This window comes from Danio aesculapii, chromosome 7 (genome assembly GCF_903798145.1).
Source record: "Danio aesculapii chromosome 7, fDanAes4.1, whole genome shotgun sequence".
In the NCBI taxonomy this organism is placed as follows: Eukaryota; Metazoa; Chordata; class Actinopteri; order Cypriniformes; family Danionidae; genus Danio; species Danio aesculapii.
The window spans coordinates 40,697,879-40,720,485 of NC_079441.1; the positions used below are offsets into that span (position 1 = coordinate 40,697,879).

Here is a 22,607-nt window from a genome sequence, read left to right on the forward strand (position 1 = left end):
GTATCAGTGAGGTGGTTTAATTCACTGTATCTTCAATGTTGTAAGTACATGTTAAATTGTGTAGGTGGTTCTCCAGATGGCACTCAAAACATTTTAATGTTAAAACAACAATGGGATTCTGTGACAGGGCTGTTGTTCCTGTTAGTAATGGGGCAGGTGGCATCAAGTATGGCGTCTAGCATGACTCACACGCACTTTTGTCATCGCCATGCTCTATTATATGACATGGACTTTAATGACTCAATATGAGGCACACCACTACTGCCTGTTCTGACCTTCATTGATAGAACTTCTGAAATCATTACAAGACTGTGAAGTAGTAGGATGAAGTTGTTGAAAATGTAAAAAGTTAGTCAATCATTGCTATTGATCAATTGTAAAATTGTCCTTGAGTGGAAAGTATTTGCCAAAATATGAACTTAGAAAATGGTGACCAACAAAATAGCATAAGCAATTATAAATGAAACCAGGAACATTTTCATATTCTCTGTACCCATAAAAGATGTGTCTCTGTATATTTTTATATAGTTGAAGTCAGAATTATTAGCCCCCCTTTTAATTATTTGTTTTTTAAATATTTCCCAAAGGATGTTAAACAGAGCAAGGAAATTTTCACAGTATGTCTGATAATATTTTTTCTACTGGAAAAAGTCTTGTTTGTTTTATTTTGGCTAGAATAAATCGGTTTTAATTTTTTTTTTATTTACCATTTTAAGGTCAAAATTATTAACCCTTTTAGGCTAATTTTTTATTCGATTGTCTAACAAACCATTGTTATCCAATAACTTGCCCAATTCCCCTAACCTGCCTAGTTAACCTAATTAACCTAGTGAAGCCTTTTAATGTCTCTTTAAGCTGTATAGAAGTGTCTTGGAAAATATCTAGTCAAATATTATGTACTGTCATCACAGCAAAGATAAAATAAATCAATTAGAAATGAGTTATTAAAACTTTTATGTTTAGAAATGTGTTGTAAAATCTTCTCTCTCTAAAAATAAACAGGGGGGCTAATAATTCAGGGGGGCTAATAATTTCAACTGTATATTATTAATCCTGATGTGAATATAATAGGTCATAACTTGCAGCACAGTTCATATTATATCCAAATGATTTTCAGTGTACACAGGAAAATAGGTACTTGGTTAAATATGCAGATGATACTATGCTTTTCTCACTCAGACCAGGAATATGGTCTAGTCCTGCATGATTTTATCTCATGGTGCAATAAAATGAGACTAGACCGGAATGTGTCAAAAACCAAAGAAATGCTCATTAACTAAACTGCTTTATTTGCTGGTTTTCTTCACTGTCTATCAAAAACAAGAATCGTCTTCAAGGCATTGTTAATTTGTGCTTAAAAATTTTAGGAGTTCCCCTGCAAAGTCTTGCATACTATTACGAACAGCAGGTGTTGAGGATGGCACATACAATACTAGAAGACAGCACACACCTCTTGGGCAGATATTTTGAGTGGATGCCCCTTGGGTGACGTCGCTCAGGACATGTCTCAGGAAGATGTTCCACAAATCGTTATAAATTCACTTTTGTGCCTGAAGCAATTCGGTTACGTAATAAATAGTTAATCAGTGGATTATTATTTATTATTATTAGTTATCATTATTTATTATTGTTATTGATTGAATTGCCCCAACACTGAAAAAAGTGTTGCATGCAAAACTGTTGCAAACAATTTGTGTTGAATTTAAACAAACAAATTAAATTGAGCAATGTTCAACTTAATTTGTTTGTTTAAATTGAGCCCAATTAAATTGTTTACAACCACTTAACATAAAAAAATTTAGTAAATCCAAGGAATCATCTTTGAATATTTTTTTTTCAATGAAGGGGATTAAATAAGTTTTAAAATTAAACTGTGCTAAACAGTTGATTAAACAACAAATATAATCACTGACAAACAGTAGAAGACATTTCCAGTCACGCATATGGACCACTGGCTGAATGTCTGATGAATAATGTGCAAAAAAAAAAATGGAAACACTTCAGGGGTTTCAAAGGAGTTTCATCATCTGATTGAAAGAATTCTCTAGGACTTTTGTGAGAAGTGTGTGTTGTGATCTTTAACAATTCGCCTGGAAACAAGCCGTCATGATGGCAAACCTCTTCATGGAAGATAAAAGCTGCATGTTTACAATGGAGACACAGCTTTTATAATGATCAAGTAAATACTTAGTTTTTAAAGGTATGACACTTAATGGCATCAATTCTTTATACATGGGGAAAAGTGTTATACATTGATCTTTTAGAGTGGTGTGGGAATAACATCAAAACCCAGTAATATTGTCTTTGTCAAGTTATCTTTACTATACAGACTTTACTCATTAACTGAAAACACCTTATATAAAACCCAACAGGTAAATCATGAGATTATACATGACTGATTACTCTTCCCAGTTTAGACATCACTCAACATACAGTTGAAGTCTGAATTATTAGCCTTCCCCCAATTTCTGTTTAACAGAGAGAAGATCTTTTCAACACATTTCTAAACATAATAGTTTTAATAACTCATTTCTAATAACTGATTTATTTTATCTTTGCCATGATGACAGTAAATAATATTTTACTAGATATTTTTCAAGACACTTCTATACAGCTTAAAGTGACATTTAAAGGCTTAACTAGGTTAATTGGGTTAACTAGGCAGGTTAGGGTAATTGGGCAAGTTACTGTATAACGATGGTTTGATCTGTAGACTATCAAAAAATATATATAGCTTAAAGGGGCTAATCATTTTTTCCTCTTGTTTTGTAAAACATTAAAAACTGCTTTTATTCTAGTCGACATAAAACAAATAAGACTTTCTCCAGGAGAAAAAATATTATCAGACATACTGTGAAAATTTACTTACTCTGTTAAACATAATTTGGGTAATATTTAAAAAAAGAAAAAAAATTCAATTGAGGGCTAATAATTCTGACTTCAACTGTAATTACGGTCCTACATTTCACTTATGTTTTTTTACAGAACATCTTTATGCTTTAAAGTCATGATGGTTTTTTAACAGTAAAAAATTGTAAAACTAAAATAATAAAAATAGTATAATGATAATAATAATAATAATAATTAGTTGCTGCAGTGGCGCAGTAGGTAGTGCTGTTGCCTCACAGCAAGAAGGTCGCTGGTTCGAGCCTCGGTTGGGTCAGTTGGTGTTTCTGTGTGGAGTTTGCATGTTCTCCCTATGTTTGCGTGGGTTTCCTCCGGGTGCTCCGGTTTCCCCCAAAAGTCCAAAGACATGCAGTACAGGTGAATTGGGTAAGCTAAAATTGTCCGTAGTGTATGAGTGTGAATAAGTGTGTGTGGATGTTTCCCAGAGATGGGTTGAAGCTGGAAGGGCATCCGCTGTGTAAAACATATGCTGGATTAGTTGGTGGTTCATTCCGCTGGTGCAACCCCAGATTAATAAAGGGACTAAGCCGAAAAGAAATGAATGAATAAATGTTGATGATGATGATAATGATAATAATAATAATAATAAAAACAATAAATAAATAATAATGATGATGATGTTGATGCTGATAATAATAACAATAATAATAATGATAATGATAATAATAATGATTCATTCATTCAATCATTTTCTTTTCGGCTTAGTCCCTTTATTATTCTGGGGTCGCCACAACGGAATGAACCACCAAGCAGACGGATAGTGCTATCGTACAATTTTAGTTAGACTGTAACAATCACTGTTGTCTGACGTCCATCATCTTGTGATTAAAAAGTGTTAGGCAACTAACTTATTACACCTTACAGGATACATGTTAAAAAATATTCATCATGTGTCTGGATGCACATTATTCATTTCTTCACTAGTCCTGAGAGCTGCAGGAATGAGTTTCCACTCTGAAAAGAAAATGATTCAAAGATGATTCCTTGGATTTACAAATTTTTAAGTGGTTGTAAACTATTTATTTGGGCTGAATTTAAACAAACAAATGAAGTTGAACAATGCTAAATGTAAGGTGTTTGTTTAAATCCAGCCCATTTAAATTGTTTGCATCAGTTTTGCAGAAATATTTTTGTCAGTGTATAGACACCTTGAAAACATTCGCTGTTTGTAATAGTGGAGGATTGTAGTTTGGGTGCCATCTAGTGGTTCAAAAAAAGACTGCTCTCTTTGTGGCTAACTGACAAGAGGAACAAACAAGCCACCTAAAATGCCCGAAAAAGCATTGAGCTGAAAATGATTTAAAAGCAGGGCTCTGTTTTGTAACACGCTCTCAGACAGGAAAGCAGAGACTGTTAATGACTCTGAGATTCCATTAAAAATCAAAATGATTTTCTCAGACAAAACATCTGCACAGAGTGCTTTCAGAAAGTGTCGTCTCAGTAACGTGTTGCATTATGTGTGCATTAGCAAACAGCAGTTCATTCATTAATATCTTTTGTAGGCTTTAGTTTAGACCCCTGCCTGGTGTTTGTCATGATACGAACACTCACCAAAAAGCCTTGGCTCCACACATTATACAAAAATATTATTAGCAGGTTTGAAAAAGGGTTTTATAACAGAAAATTCTTAGTCTTCAGATGTGACTGTCTTGTGTACACGTATAGCTTTGTTGTTCCTTTCTGGTCCTCCTTTTATCAAGCCTTGTGTATTATGATCTAAGGCTTCAGTCCTGCTTGATTACAGTAATTTAAAGAAAAAATCACTGAAAAAATAGTGCAGAAACCATCTTCAATTAATAATCGCATTGATTTAACAAATGAAAACTCACACACTAAATTAAATATTTTGAAGTAGAAAAAACTAATATTGTATTACTTTGTAAAACATACTTTAATAATTAGTTGTTTTGGTGTTTTACAATTTATGTTAAGTGAATAAATCACCTTATGAACATTTCCAAGGACACAAATCAGGCACGTAGCCAGGGGGTCGGGTGGTTCGAAAGACCCACCACCCCACTGACAAAGGTCCAAAACCAAATACATGAGCTTATTTGTCCTATTTTGACTGCTATGCCATCATGAATTTTGAAAATAACAAATCGAAGAAGGCTTTAAGACCAAGCGGAATCTGACTGAGGTCATCTTTCACTACTGACCTACTTTTATTCTAAATCTTGGACCTTATTCTTGAATAAAATGACCAATAAAAAGGAACGAAGCACTAAAAGTTCATTCTGAAGCATATGAAAGATAATTTGAATACTAATTTGGCTATTGTTGTTATCTATGAATTTTCAAATGTACTATTTTACAAGAGAGACTACAAAAATCGGGAGGCTCTTCGTTATTGTTGTTTTTATTAGTATGGTTTAATTTTGTATTATTCAAATGACCAAATTTACTCCGAGGAAAGTTTGTTATTTTCCTAACAAACAGACTACAGTTTTTGATTTAAAACTTTAACAGATTGTGGTCATTTTTTCTCATGATATAAGATGTGATAAATTATTAAAAACTAAGTTTTTGGTTTTTTTTATATATATATATATATATATATATATATATATATATATATATATATATATATATATATATATATATATATATATATATATATATATATTTTTTTTTTTTTTTTACTAATAATTAGGAAATGTTTTTGGTTCATTAAAAATTGTGGTTATGATAACCACTCTACTAGGTATGGGATGATAATTGTTATCAAGGTATACCGCGGTTTGAAAAAAGGTCAAGGTTTGGAAAGATGAAGGTTTTTAAACTACCAAAATTCTCTGCTATATTATTCCTGATGCATGTGTGAAATCTTATTTTATATTATTATTATTATTTTTAGGAGAACAGTATCTCCAGCAGAAATTTTTTTTTTTAAGTTTTAATTTGTAAAGAAATCTGTGTTTTTAAAACTAATGAAGACAGCAGAAGTCAATGATACATTTCAATTATTTCACCTGACATGTTTAGCTTTGGGCGACGCAGTGGCACTTTGTAAAATATGTGCTGGATAAGTTGGTGGTTCATTCCGCTGTGGCGACTCCAGATTAATAAAGGGAATAAGCCGAAAAGAAAATGAATGAATGTTAACTGTTCCAAAATATTTTTAATGTTTCCCAAATTAAAATATATTGTGTACAAAGGGGGAAAAGGTTTTGTTTTTTACCCAAACATTTTAAAAGAATATATTTCAGAGCAGTAATCACAATACCGTGAAACCGTGATATTTTTATTCAAGGATATCATACCTTCAGAATCTTATACCGGCCCATGCCAACACCCGGCAAGCTAATTCAGAAAGAAATAGTGCTTAAAATGTTCTTAATTATGCAGTATTTCAACCTCAGGTGAAAATAAAACCAGGAGAATACCTGCAAAAAAGACTTTTTGAGAAAAAAGAACTACCCTTTCACCTATGGGCCTGCAAATATTCATCTTCTTTTAGACTGAATGCTATTATTCAACTTCTCCATGTCTTGTAACCCAAGATATAAAGGCAGGGATCTGTTTTAATCCTATTCACTAGGCATAGTGCCAGAAACTGTTTCACACTGAGAATGTTCACTGGCAGTGCCAAACAAGCCCAGAGTCTCGTCACCTTCACAACAGACACACACGCCACCTGCTTTTGACTTTTAAACTTCAGACCACAAACACCAACTGTCCAGTGACTCATCAGCTCAATGAAACCCACGAAAGCAGATATGATTGCTCTTTCAGCCTCTTAAAACCCAGACAAGAAAACATTTCCAGCATTGCTGAATTGTGTTGGTTTATGAATAGATGATGGTTCAAGAACAAAAGCTGTAACGCTGATCTTGACTGAAGGTGGCAACCAAATGCAAATGCAAGCTACTCAGAAAGTGGGAAAGCCCTGCTGCTACTCAACAACTCTTGTGTCATGTATATTAGCAAAACTGCAGCATTTATCTCTTGATCTGTCTCACTTCATTGGCCACATAGTTTGTCTCTGCGCAAAGTTTAAATGTTTATTATAACATTTAAGATTACAGTAATCTTTCCGGTGTTGGAAAGATTACTGTAAAATCATACGTAACAGTGCCATTAATGCAGTTCAAGTAGAGTAAAAGTATCTGTTGTAAAGATTACTCAAAGTATGAGTAAAAAGTTGCCCATTGGATAGTATTCAAGCGTAGTGAGTATTATGCTGTGAAAGGCTGATGCGATTACATGCCATTTGTGTAGTGATTTGCAGATGTAACATTCTGTCGCGCATTTAGTTCTTGTTTATAGCCATTTGGCGATTTCAGTCATCATACAGTACATATCCACCATCTTCATATCAGTGATATAGTCTAAACAGATGCTAAGTCACTGCATGTAAAGATTTTAGACATCTTCCAGGACACTTATAATGCTTCCAGGTTAATTTATAAAGCGTCCATGTCTTCACTATGATGCGATTTTCTTTCCATGTGTTATTTGATTGGACAGAAATCACAGGACTGATTATTGGACTACCTGAGGAATTAAAAAAATAAAGTAGTGACTGCAGGTTGAAGGAAAGTAGTGGAGTAAAAGTACTGATACAGCACTGAAAATGTACTCAAGGGAAAGTGAAATTACACATATTTAAAACTACTCAGTAAATTACAATTCCTGAGAAAAACTACTCAATTACAGTCATTTGAGTATTTATAATTAGTTACTTTACACCACGGTGTGCCTCACAGTCACACTTCCACTTAAGGTTCTTTAAAATTCTTAAAAATTAAGTTGCTCTTCCTGATCTTTAAGAACTTTTCACTTTAAGGTTTATTGGGAAAACCAAAAACAGCTGTATGGCACCACTGTTCAAACTTTCGTGTTTGTGTGTATTGGTTGGTCACACAATCAACTTTTATTGTACAGGTCATAATTTTAAATAAGATAAATTTCTCTGGCCCTGCTTTGTGGTGTCCTTATGAGGATAATCCGCCCAAAAATAAAATTTTTCTCATCATTTACTCAGCCTTTACTTGTCACAAACCTGAGTTTCTTTCTTTTGTTGAACAAAAAAAGTGGTTATTTTCAAAACAGCTGGAAACTGATAACCATTCAGTTCCATGGCATTTGTTTTTCTATAGATGTCAATGTTTACCAGTTTTTTTAAAACATAGTTCAGATTCTTCTTTTTGTGTTTAAGCGAAGAAAAGAATCATAAAGGTTTGGAACTACTTGAGTGTCATTTATTTTTTAATTTGGTGTAAAATGACTCCCTTTAACATCTTTGATGGCTTATTTTTGTGGCGAAAGTTACCATGACAGCACATTTGTGTCCTTGTTGAACAGGGAAAGGTAAACCTAACCATTAATCACAGTATGAGAGTCAACAATTGCTAATGTGAACATAAATAGCTTATAAAATACTGTGAAATTAACAGCGTAGTTTCCAAAAAAAGTTAAATTTACCTACCATCAGGACATCCAAGATGTATGTGACTTTTTTCTGAAGAACATCTCAGTGAAAATGGATAAGGCATGGGCATTATTATTATTCTTTTATTCTCAATAAATTGGGAACCTCAGACTTACTTTTTGGCTCATTAAGGACCACAAATTTAGCTAAAAACCTTCTTCAACATTCTACTTAAATAAAAATAAGAATTTAAAATAAACACCCATATCTGGTTCACCCTGAGGCTGAATAAATTACCAGTGCATTTTAATTTATGCCTAATTAACCCTTTAATTCAGGCACATCTGTGTAAGTTTTCATTTACTAAGGCTGCTTACCCCTTGCATCCTTTCAACACAAGAATGACTGTTCACAAGGAAATATGTTGACTATGAAATATTGCTTGAAAAGAGCTTAAGCAGCAAAAAAAAAAATTTTTTTTACTTTACTGCACATTATTGTCTGAACCCAGGTAGGATATATTGACTATACTGCACTGTTAAGATAGCTTGTTTTACATTGTAAATTATTCATTAATATGCCCTTTGAGAGACCGAAAGGTTGGTGGGGGTGAATCAGTGACGAATGTAAAAGGGAATATAGAGCCGGTGATCCATCATCTCTGTGGAAACAGCACAGTGGATTTTCCGAGGTGAGTGTGTTGCTTGGTGATAAAGCTTTGGGGGAAGAAAACACTTTCTGCAGCAGATGCTCACAAGAAAAGCTAACACATTTTGAACTGATAATGGAAATAGATACACACCCATTTTAAGATGATCTGGACACTTTGTTAATAATAATAATGTTATGTAAATAACAAACTGGCATTAAAAGTACAATCCTCACACACTGTTCTTCTTCCTGTTAAAATACTGAATGTAAAAGACTGAAACAAAACAGTTGAGATTTGATGAGAGCTGTAGAACAGCTGAAATATGAGCTCTCTACGAGAGTTGCCAAAGGCGTTTTCCTTGCTCCAAATCCATCCTAAAAGAGAGGCACATGACAAACGAGTTCAAATGCAATCAGTTTTTAATATATTTGTATACAGGGTAAATATTACACATTTATGTTGTTACCATTCGTCAAACAATAACAAAAGGGGAAATATACACACTTAAATTAAAGTGGTCGAGGCATAATAAATAACCATTAATCCTGCGTTTCCTTGGGTTCAGCATACACTTGGTTACTTGTGAAATAATATGGCTCACTGGCAACTAAATAAACAAACATTGGAATAGATCAGCTGAATAATGGCACCAGACGCGATTTGCTTTTTTGGTGAACCTCCAATAAACAGCCTAAAATGTTAAGAAATGACCGGAAGGAACATTTAATACATTCCATAAAACTGTCATTAAAATTGAGAGAATCCTACACCACTAATGATTAATACAGTTCTCTCTCGTGTTGAGTCTTTTTTTCCCTCAGACCAGGTGTCTGAAATCCCACCAATCCGAAGCAGCGGCGCCACTGAGCTTCGGCCACACAGGCAGTGGGGTTTAAGCTTTTCGGGTCAGAGTTTCCCCACTGGCTTTTACACAGACATATGGGACACCCGCACACCCACGGAAATAAGAGTCCTGAGATTCAGCAGCAAATGTTTCCAACGTCTGCTACAGGATGAGTCTCTGGCCCAGAATTTTGCGGTTAATCTCAGCCAAGGCCACTGAAAACACAAAGGCCTTCTCATCTGAAAGGTTGGCATAAATGTCAACCTCCTTTTCCTGTTTTTCTGTGAAAGAAATGAAAAAAAAAAATGCTTAAAAAAAACCCCATCCATGGCCGGACTGTTATCAACATGGAACTGAGCCAATGTTGTACACAAAGCATAATTCAACCACCAAAAGCGCAGAGCGTCATAATAATGTCATTTATATCAAACTCTTTATTGAATAAACATATATGAAAGGTGCAGGTGATTAGCAGTGGCCTGAAAATCAACACTCTCCATGGAAGAGCTGATGGTGCATGGAAGAGCTGATGCACAGACGCCTCCAACCCGGCAATGATTTATTCAGCAGAGTAAAGAAAGAAGCGTGTGTGTAAATCATTAATCCACAATATGAAAGCCGTACACTTGGAAACCGTACAATGAACTGCATGCCTGCTCGATGACTGCTGAATATTTCCGTTGTCCACATGCATGGAGATCTGGCTTTATCTAAAGCTTACTGGGGTTGCTTGACAGTCACAGAGGGTTCCAGTTAATATGAAAAACTGTTTGGTTTACAGCTAGGTGTGGCTGGGAGTGAAGACCGATTCAGTGGGATCAGTGGAGACATGCCAAAAAGAGGCTTTTATTCTCAATGCAAATGCAAATAAACAGGAATCTCTAGGGAGAGTGTGAAATCAGAGAGGGGCAAGATGGGAGTAAAGGTCAGATTGAGGAGTGGGATGTCAGGTAGGTCTTGCCTACTCCAAGCCAAACAGGAGAACGTTCAAACATTTGAAAATATATCCATCAAAATATTTCATTTTCTAAATGTAGGCGAATATTTCAACAACTTCTCTGAAAAATTTCTTAATGTTTAACATATTGGAATTGCGCTGCTTATAGTTTTGTTTGTTTTGCATTTAACACTTTTTGTCAGCCTTTTTAAAATGCGTTTCAAGACTTCACTCTTAGCTGATAATTGATTATAAAGCTTGATTGGCATGCTGTCCCGGGAGAGAGCCCTAAGCTCAAAAGCTCCTCAAGCCTGGGGCTCCCTCCCTTTTGCAAGGCAAGAGGGGACTTTGAGCTCAGGTAGATCTCGAGAACTTCCCTGCTGTAGTAGCTAATGAACAGATAGTGATTGCTCTAAAGAGATAACTACTTACTTTGAGCATGTCTAAGGTACCGATTTGGATTAGTCGATTAACTTAAGTTGCATGTTTTTGGACGGTGGGAGGAAATCGGGGAACCCAGGGGAATCCCACGTGAGCACGGGGAGAACGCGTAAACTCTGCACAGAAATGTCTGTTGGCTTGGTAAGGACTAGAACCAGAGACGTGCTTGCTGTGAGGCAACAGTGCTAACCACTAGGCCATCATGCCACCCATCTAGGAAAGGAGGAGGAGTAGGGATGGAAGGGGGGATTCTTCAAAACGAAGATGGCTGTTATATGGAACTTAGGGTTTTTATAGTGGCTTAGGAATTGTCTGATTGGTGAATCATAAATTGAATAATGTGGGACGATTGCGAGCAATCATAAGCACGTGATCCTCTCCAAATTAGTTTATAAATGAACTTCACTTATATTCACACACATTAAAGAGATAGTTCACCAAAACTGAAGTGGCTTTGAAAACCTGTAACCATGGATTTGATTTTCCTACTATGGATGTCAATGGTTACAGATTTCCAGCTTTCTTCAAATTATCTTCTTTTATGTTCAACAGAAGAAAGAAACTCAAAGATTTATTACCACTCGAGAATGAGTAAATGTTCATTTTTGGCTTGACTCTCCCTTTAAAAAAATGTAAAGAGATTTGAAAGATGTTGGCTTAATTGACATTATTTGGCATCACTTTACTTGGGGTATTTGCAGGAATCCTAAAGGTAATTTCAATACCTTTTCAAGACTTTTTAAAGACCTTCTGAGAATATTTAAAGACCTCATTGCCACTTCAAGTTTTAATCAGTATTAAACATTTAACTTAATAAAGAGTTGTTATTAAACAGTTGTAGTTAAATAAATCAAACAAACAAAGCTTGAAAGAGTCAATTACTCAGTTGTTTTCAGCGACAGGCTTAAGCCACTGTTCAAACTCGTCTTTCTCCAACCATGAGTACACTATCTTACATTTTCCCATTTTGCCATCTGTTTCACTCTAAGGCTTGGTTACATGCTTGGCCAGACGCGCCCCAGCATGAATCAATCATGTGGATTGAGCACGTCGTTGTTAATATTAGGAGGAAAATCAATAAATAAATGAAAATAAATATAAATATTTTTGGAGTCAAACACTTTGGACAACGCTTGAACAAAATTTAAGACCTCGTAAAAACTCGATTAAGACTTTTTTAATACCTTTTAAGGGCCTTGTTTTTCTCATATTTGATCTATCAGCTTTTAATGCTTTTTAAGACCTTGCGGACACCCTGTTACTAAAACAAACAACAGACATACAATATAAAATAAACCTCCCAGCATTTCTTAATGCTCATGTATATAGGTACTATAATGACAGACAGATGTGAGTGAATTACCTTTTTCCTCTTCTTGTTTCTTCAACCCAACAGTTTTGGGTCTCCCTCGCCCTCTGCGGATTGGATCTGAATGACTGTTAGTTCGGGATCTTCTCCTATTTTCCATATCACTGGTGGATGTTAAGTTGATCTTCTCTTTTCGAATTCTTTCTGTCCGTCTTCTCTTGTCTTCTAATTTGTCTGAAATGTAATTGAAGGTTAAGTTATAAGGAGAGCTGACATTTTTTACTATTTCTGCAGAGAATTTTGTAAAAAAAAAAAATCTGCAGATTTATGCAGAATGATTTTAAATTAAATACAATGCAAATCCAATTAGGTCCACTTATTTGGTAAACAAAGCAAGTCTCTTATATAATATATTTACTGAAAGACAGAAAATATTACTTTACAAGCTGTATTGTAGATAAATCAAATGAACATCTTCATATTAGTAAATAATATTACTGAAAATAATTTAAAAACTGAATAAATATAAAATTTGCACACATTTACACAAGTAAATAAGTAGACTCAATGATGGGCTAAAAATCTGTGGCAATCTGTGAATTTCTGTGTGCAGATTATAAGTAACTGGGGTTAGCACAATCACATTCTACACACACACAAAGTAGATTGTTTTAACAAACAGCAGCTCACTTGTTTTTTAAGCCCATCCCCCAACATTAATTGGTCAAAAGAGAGTATCAATCCACATGTAAATCATCAAATGAAAAACACAGCCATACGCAGTGCTGTAATCAGAGAATTAAGAGCTCGTTACTAAAGGAAGTAGGCCTGTGCTTCACTGAGGGAGTTTATTTATAGGGCTCTTCGGTCTCCAGTAAACGTCATTAGTAACACACTCTAGCAAGCATGTGAAGAGAGGAGAGCTGAGCTGAGCGACGATTTCAAAATGACTGCACCAGAAGAATAATGATAATACACAAAGCTCTTCAAGGATCAAAATACATACATGGGGAATTTGGCAGATAATATATTTATATTTTATCAAAGACAAATTTCCAATGGCAGATTAACTGACAGCATAAGGTCTTAACTAAATATTTTTGGCATAAATATATGAATTTGTATTTGGCATATACAAGATGTTGTGACTTTTTTGTCACTATTAACTTTTAATTGCCCTATTTATGTATTATAAAATGTTATATTTATGAAAGATTAAAATATGGGTGAAAAAAGTTCTTATAAATGTAACATATTTCCCAGTGATGGGTTGAAAAAAATGAATGAATGAATAATGTAACATAGCTTTTTTTTTTTCTTTTTTTTTGTAAAAATCTAATTTCTTTTAACCTCTATTTTTCAAAATAAATAAAATGATTAGTGATCATAACATGTATAACATGATATTAAATGATTAATACCTCTTGTTAACATGGCAATTGGGTTTAAAAATCTACTAGTTAAGAGGCAAGTGTTAAAAATTGATTTAATTTATATTTTGGGGTATTTTGTACTGTGATCCTTCAAATGGAGCATTCTAATATACGTTATCCAATTATTATTGTTGTAAATATGGCTGACAACATTTTTATATGTATGCTATTACTATGCCATATGACATTCCTTTTGTATATCATGGTCAAGTATGACAATCAAGAATATATATTTTTCTTGCTCAGAAAAAAATATTCAAACAGGGTGCAGCGATGGAAATACCCTAATTTAATCAGTTTTACTTGTTTTGTTTTTGAGCGTGAAGACCATTTGGCCTACATATAATGTATACACCATGTGGTATCGCAACGAATATTCATAAAATCTGCATTTAAAACCAGACAATAATTATGCTAGACAGTAATAATAATAGTAGTAATAGTAATAATAATAATAATAATAATAATAATAATAATAACAACAATAATAATAATAACAACAATAATAATAATCTAGTTTAAAACATTTTTACATGTGAAATTTCAAAAAAATATTTTGTCACATTTATTTATTCACATCAAGCACTTGAATAATTTAACGATCGTGGTGCAACTCAATTCTGTAAATTACTGACGACAACCCATTCTGTCATCAACAAAAATGTATTTTACAGTCAAGTGTTTCTATGGAAGCCATTTAATTTGAAACTGTGATAAGATCTTTTTCTGCTCCCTCCCTTCACAGGCCTGCTGTATGACTGCACATTAACTCAGGAATCCAGGCCCCGTCAATAACCTGCACTAACAAGAAGAGCTCTGTTCTGCGGCTAATGAACACTGCACAACTCCTTCACAATTATGACAAAATCACCAGTAAGTCCTAGTGGCTTTATGTCTGAATTTCAAATTACATTAAAATACGAAAAAAAAAAAAAAGTACATTTATTTTTAATAGGTCACATTCAATTATAGTTTCAAACAAATGTGATATAACAATTTAACCTATTTTGCATTTTAAATATATTTTTCTTACTATTGTTAATTGATATTTTATTTTGAAATAATTAAATTACCAAACTGGTTTTCTTAAATGCTGTGAAAACAATATTCATTTTCTTCATTCGGTCTCCACATGTTGTAACAAATGTATGAGAAACTATGAAAGGACTATAAAAGGACAACAAATGAGCATCGTTTTAACCATTATGCATGTGGTAAAATGTTCTTTATCTTCAATTTACACTGCACAATTATCACGTTTGGTTTGTCCCAAATAACTGTTATTGGATCAAATCGACAAGCATAAATATTTAATAAATGTCTACTCTATATCCCAGACTTCATACTTCTCATGAAATACAGTTCCCTTACAAAAGAGCAAACAAAGCAAGGACAGGCAGGGCAGTCTAAAAAAAGTCTGTCCCATTTCAGATTGAGCACATTATTCTTAGCAGAGTGAAGGGTAAGCCTTGTATAAATATACTGCTGCTAAAACAGAAACCTGATGTTATAAATGAAAACAAAATTCTTTCAGAAAAAAAAAAACTCTATTGGTGTTAACTTAACATGAGAAGATTCTTACACCATCTAAATATTAACAAATGAATTTGTTATGTGACATGCAGAAAGCTCTCAATTATTCATAGATAAAAACTATAAGTGCGCAAATCAATGTAAACATCACACTGCAAAAACTCTCAAACAAAGAACGTTGTGCAAAACATTCCAGTCATAACTCAATGTAATAATCATAGATTGACTTTGAGCCACCAAAAATCGCAATGCACTAGCCAGCTTAGCTTTAAACAATAAAAATCATAAAACTTAAGCAAGTTTGAGAATATCTGCCGGTTTGATTGCACAATGAGAGGCTGTTTCCTATGTTATACAATCCAATACAATACTCATGACTGACCTAAAACCTGATGTTGAATAATAAGATTAAATGGCAGAAAATCTAATTGAAGTGTTCTTTTATAACCCCAAGATTATGTTTATAAAAATAGAGTCAGGGGAATTGTAAAATACTGCACACTGAAATGTGGCCACATTTTCAAAGTGTGTAATTATAATCCACACAGTCATCACATTTCAACAAGATTATAACAACCCAAGATGGCCTCTTATCACACAGAACATGCTTTTGTTAGATATTTTCCACATTTGAGAAATCACTGCAAGCGTCTCCTAGCATTAAAACATAAAGAAACCACCGAACTGTAAATAAAATCTTATATTTTAGTAATTTTTTTAAAAGTTGAATAAATAAGACATAAAAATAAGTTTATTAAAATATTGTCACTAGCTTAACATGTCACTAGCTTAATATAAGTGGCAGGAGGGAGTAAAGAAAGAGAGAAAGAAAGAAAGTGCGAGAGAGAGAGAGAGGCAGCAGGAACAAGCTTTTCAGACAGGAATTAGTTTGCCCTTCCCCCAATTCCTCTTAGCACTACTCATTCAAGCAAGCAAACAGCCGCCACTGCGCCACTCATTTCAGTATTCGCAACACATCTTGCTGACTGGAAACTTGCCTGCTATTTATTTCCATTCATCAGTCAAATGAGTACAACACATATCAACAGTAAAAAAGAAAATGTAAATAACATTTTGTTATCAGCATGACTCATAAGTGTAGCAAGAAAACCTGAGCTGACTAATTTTAGGCCCTTTTCACACTTGATACTCAAAAGCATTTTTGTTTATCCGCATAAATGACCATATTTTTAGTCGAAGAGAAAAGTTTGCTTATCCATATCAATTATGACATTACACTTTGATAGTTTTGAACGTCCCTTGCAGGGAAGTCCTTTTCTAGATCAATATTCAAATCAAGGCCACTTGAAAATAATTTAAAAGTACATCATTTGCATAGGAGTGGATGTGTGAGACTATGCGTAAAACATAAGACATATAATTTACCCATTACTCCAGACCTCTCATTTAATTTGGCATTGAGAAGCTTTCGACTGATGAAGACGTATCCACAAGGACAGGATTTACAAGCCACAGGAATCTGAGGAAACAGAGAGAAAGAGCTCACAATGCACAGTGAGACTTGTGTACAATAAATGACTAAATATTTCCCACAACTGGAAGAACACCACTCTATATTAAGCATTTAAAGAGGGGAAAATATGCTGTGCCTTATTATTGCAACACTGGTGTTTAATTTGGAGAAAACTGACATTGACTTTGAAGTAAACAGGAAACAATAGTTTTCTGCTTAGGTGCCAAAACACAAGAACAATGAGATTGAAAAATACAGGCTTATGAAATGATCTGCAGTGACGTGGAATCTGTTTGCTCAAGGACAAAATAAACATAGGCATATTTATACAACTCTAATATTTCATTTAGTCATCATTAGAAGTGGTTGAAGTCTTCAAGCACACGTGTAAACAGTGTAATCGCAGAGTCAAGCCTCCGTGTTATTTAACGAGACGAACAGAGAGAGCATAAAAGCTATCCAATTTGATTGTTTCAATTCAGTAAGGTGAATTATTTTACACAAATACACAATTTAATCGCCAAACTACAATGGAAACAAAATTAGGTGGAATAGTGCATGCAATACGACACATAATATCAGTAATATCACTTCGATATAATCGACAAAATGTGAAAACGATATTTTACATCCCCTAGCAACGCTGTTTCTAGGTCACAAACGGCTAACAAATGACAAACCCTAACTGAATCACATAAATTACTAAAAATATCAATTTATGGATTAAAATTTTCAGCAAAAACACAAATATATGTATCATTCATTCTCAAAAAACGCCTCACCTGTTGGTCACACTCCGGGCATGATTTGGTGGCCATTTTCACTTTTTTCACTTTATTAGTAGACATGTTTATAACAACGATCTTCAGAAATATCCCCAGACCTTGGCGATCGCACTGTAAAACTTCCAGCTGCACTAACGCACACAGAGAAGTGCAGCTGATCGGCTTCCCGGGAGCTCAGACACACACAAACCGTCCGACCATCAATCGTACAATACACACTGCGCATGCGCTCTCTGGAGCTCAGTTCGGTCCTCGGCTGGCAGTTCACGTGACTAACAGTCAGCAATGAAAATATTGTTATGATTTTTGCCTGCACCCTCTCTATAGTTGAGTACGTACATCATTAAGTTAAAGCAGTAAAAGCAGTTATGAGTGAGCGAAATGTAATATTTTTCAGTCCCAGATATTTCCTTTATGAATGCAGCACTCGGCGAGCATGCGCACTTCAGCACGAGAGTCACGTGTGAAGAACAATAAGTGCTGATGTAGGAGAAACTAATATTATGCTGTTTGAGACAAACGGCCATCGCTTTCTAATGCTATGTCTGTATGATGATTTATAACACTCCAAGATACATCTTTAAATGAACATTACCAAGAATGTACCCTTTCATATATAATATCCTGTTGTGTCAATATTGTAACTGTAAATGTGTGTGTGGAAGTCTGAGAGAGCATCAGATTGCATTTGTAATATCTACATATCTGCCCTATACCACCTTTTTAAACTCAAAGAGTTATAATTGTTTCCTCACATCACAGAAGAATTTGTGTCTCCTTTGTAAATTAGCTTCAAATTAGCTTTCTCATTATTTGCTAAATATCCTGGAATAAATATAACAAATGTTTCTTATAACCTAATGCATAATCTGAACAACTAGTTGTGGGTGATGAATTTGATTTTTATGCTGATTAACGAATCTTTTTAACTCATAAACAACAAACATTTCTTTGCCCAATATTCGCAACAGCCTGGCACACTGATCCCTTTTACAATGGTTGTAATATTTCAAATATCTTTGACACAGATCCACTGTAAAATATAAAACATTACATCGATTTAAAAGAATTTGTCATCCAAAAATAAAACTTAGATCTTAATTAGCTTTTAATTTCCTTTTTACTTACTCTTTGCTTATTTACACCCAAGCCATCAAAATAGAAGGTGACTTTTATTTTTAGTTAATGCATTAATGAAGATTTTTAGCTGAAACTGTGATCCTTGCTTTTTTTTTTTTTTTTTTTTTTTTTTTTTGCAAGACAGTGGCTAGAAAAGTACAGGCAAAACAAAATGAATAGCTGTTTCTCCAGATGATACATTTGGGTGTCATGAAGCTATATAAAAACTGCTTTGAAAAAATTCTCAGCCTTCCACTAGCTGTTGACTTGCACTTATATAATAATATAATAATACGTTGCATTTAAAGCACCTTTCAAGAAACCCAAAGTGACTGTACAACATATATATACACAATTCAATAAATTAAAATTGTACAACAAATAGACAATTCAACATTAAAAAAATAAACCAACAGTATAAAAATAGAATGTAGCATGCTGTTATAAAGAGTGAGTTATTTTGAACAGATGAGTTTTAAGTCTGGATTTAAACAGAAGGAGAGAGTCAGTGTTGTGGATGTTAGGAGCTTATGTTACATTTAATTGAAAATCACTTACCTCTGTAGTAAATGAACAGCTTTTTTATTATTATTTCAACAGCTGACATGCTATTTTTTAAACATAGCTCACTTTACCTATACATTAACTTTCAGATATGTTCATATTTACTTACAATTGTCACATTTTTTCTTATGAGTTTTTTTCTCCAGTTAAGGTTTTTTCCAGTTATTCCTTTAAAACAATACCATTTTGAACCCCATCCACTTCTAGACTTTTCTTTTATCTGACAACATAGGAGACAAATCAAAATGTTCATTATATGCAAACATATGTTGGACACAAAGGAAGATATTTTGAAAAATGTTGGAAATCGGTAACTATTAACTTCTATAGTAAATGTTGGTTACAGGTTTCCAACATTTTTAAAAATATATATTTTTTTTGTGTACAACACCAAACAAAATGTCATAGAAATTTTGAACCACTTGGGAGGGAGTAAATAGTGAGTACATTTTTATTTTGGGGTGAGTTATCCTGTTAAAATTATGCAAAATAATGAATAAATGTTGACAAATGTACATGTTCACTTATAAATAATGTGACAGGGCCTGATTTAAGCTTGTTGTCCTTAAAAAATCATACAAAACAGGCATAAAATCATACAATTTAATGATAGAATGTATCTTTGAACACTTTTTTCAACATTATTGTACAACAGATAGATACATGTGGTGCACATCATTTACAATAATAATCATAAATTATTTACAATGGTGCCAATAAAGAATGAAAATGAAGAAAAAAAGACAACAAAAATCAAAACAAAAATCTAATTAATATTAACAGGTTATCTGATCTAAGGATATATATATATATATATATATAATAGATAATTAAATTGAGAATGAAGAGGGCAAAATAAGAAGATAACAGCAATGTAGAAATGTAAAGTTTTGAGCGCTATCTTGTTAAATCAATCTGGAATTGTAAGTAAGTAATTTTTAATCTCTTGTATAAATGCTATAAATATTGGCTTGCAATTTGAAAATATACATTTATGGATATAAAATCTGCATAAAAAAGAATAAGGTTTATGATGAAGCAGACATTACAATTTGTATAAATAAATACTTTTGGAAGTAATATTTGAGATAAATAATTTACCATTACCACCTTGCCAAAATTGGGACACAGTTGGAATCCTTGATCACTGTCAGCTTCTCCTCTGTCAAATCATGTCACTTCCGAGTCATAGCCTTAAAGGTGTATTGCACACATTTTATGTTAAATGTAATGCAAATGTGACAGGACTGACAGAAACATGGGGACAATTGTAAAATAGTATTTATTTGTTAAATTTACTTATAATTTCATGTTTTAAAGCATGTGATGTGAATGATAACCACTTAAACTTGCTATTTCAAAAAAAAAATCCCCATAAATAACAGTTTTTAGCATAACAGAACTATTAAAGTTGCAGGTTCAGTTGGGGTCAGGACAAGGAAAACGACAGGGTTTTATGTTTGTAAAGAGAACCAAATGAATAACATATTCCTTCACAGAACAACTCACAAAAATCAACCATCAGTCCATTTTAGACATTTTTTGGAAGAAATACTTTTTATTCACTGTATTTATGTTTTTATATCAGGAACAGATAATGTACGTTTCTGGTAGAATGTCCCAAATAGTGGGCCTACTCCCATTCAACACAAATATGCTATTACAACATGCAGTTTTTATAGTTCTTCCAGTCAGTCCTGTCATCTGTGTAAAACATTTCCTTCCTCACTCTTTTGGTGCTATCTCTGTTAGTAGTAACTCCCCGGACACTGCATGCCATACACTCTTTGAAGCACAAGCCTTAAACTGCTCAGAATTTACAGCAGTAAAGCAGCATTTTTCTCCATGTCACTGAACAATGGCTAAAGCCTTGTGTTGAGTGCCTAATGAAGTAGAAAGTACCTAAAAGCCTTGTGCTGAGTGCCTATTGAAACAGAAAAGACAATCTTAAAAGAATATCATGTGTGGCTCTGCAGACTTCATGGTTATTGGTTGCACTGTGGGAAACTTATGTGCTCTTCATATGTTAAACAGGTCATTGTTCAGCACAACACTGCTCTTTTAACCTCACACAAGATGACGTAAGCTGCTGGTGCTTAGGGTGTTGATGACATTTCCTTGAATATCTTCTGTGACTGAATGAATATCTTGTTTGAGGATTTTTTTCATCAAATAACTTCACTGACAAGTCAAGAGTTTTGAGTTCAGTTTTACTTTGCCTTGTAAAAATACTTAAAAATTCATTCATTCATTTTTCCTTTGGCTCAGTCCCTTTATTCATCAGAGGTCAACACAGCGGAATGAACCGCCAACTTATCCAGCATATGTTTTACACAGCGGATGGCCTTCCAGCTGCAACCCAGTACTGGGAAACACCCATACACCCTCACTTTCACGCAAACACACACACAATGGCCATTTTAGTTTATTCAATTCACCTACAGCACATGTCTTTGGACTGTGGAGGAAGCCGGAGCACCCTGAGGAAACCAACGCCAACACGGGGAGAACATGCAAACTCCACACAGAAACGCCAACTGACCCAGCTGGAACTCGAACCAGCGGCCTTCTTGCTGCAAGGTGACAGTGTTAACCACTGAGCCATGATAATGATTATAATAATAAAGACAACCTGACAAACAATGTTATAGTACAAATAAAAGGTATATTACAAATTTCTGAATGATCATATCATGATAATAATAATAATTCCCACCCCTTTTTGTCAAGGACTGGATAATCCTGATTAAAGAAACCATAATTATGGAAAAGATTGGACAGTAATAAAAGAGAAATCCAAGTCACTTCAGAAGCTGTGGGAAATTCCTTTGACCTGTCTTGGCATTGATTATAAGTCTATTATTCTTCCTTAACTGTTAACACTACGGTATTGTAATATTGCTTTGAATTAGACATCACTGCTGGGTTTTTGTTAATTTTTTCACTTTTTTCCTCTAAAAACACTGTAGACTGTTTATCTTTTACTCATTGCTGTGTATACAACTCATTCTGAAAAATTCAATAATAATTAAAATAATAATTCACAATATTGCTGTTTTATAAATCAAGTGTTTGAGAAGAGACTGCTTGTCAAACAGCATTGTTTCCAGCAGATGGCAGCATTTCATTAAAAAAAAATCTAAATAAAACCTGCAAGTAAAATATGAACAAAACTGTTGCACTTTTCTCTCATTCTGAAAAATTACTGACCTCAAAAGAATGGATTGGATTTACT

At 33.8% G+C, this 22,607-nt stretch overlaps 1 protein-coding gene across 1 annotated transcript; it reads right to left on the minus strand.

Annotated features, from left to right (window-relative positions):
• Positions 1-9,334: 9,334 nt before the first annotated feature.
• Positions 9,335-17,911, minus strand: c7h16orf87 (chromosome 7 C16orf87 homolog). Its single transcript, XM_056461965.1, has 4 exons — positions 17,687-17,911; positions 16,817-16,910; positions 12,519-12,698; positions 9,335-10,058 (listed from the first exon to the last, which is right to left on the minus strand). Exons 1-4 carry the CDS (start codon positions 17,750-17,752, stop codon positions 9,940-9,942), a joined length of 459 nt encoding a protein of 152 aa, XP_056317940.1. The 5' UTR covers positions 17,753-17,911; the 3' UTR covers positions 9,335-9,939.
• Between the last annotated feature and the right edge of the window lie 4,696 nt (positions 17,912-22,607).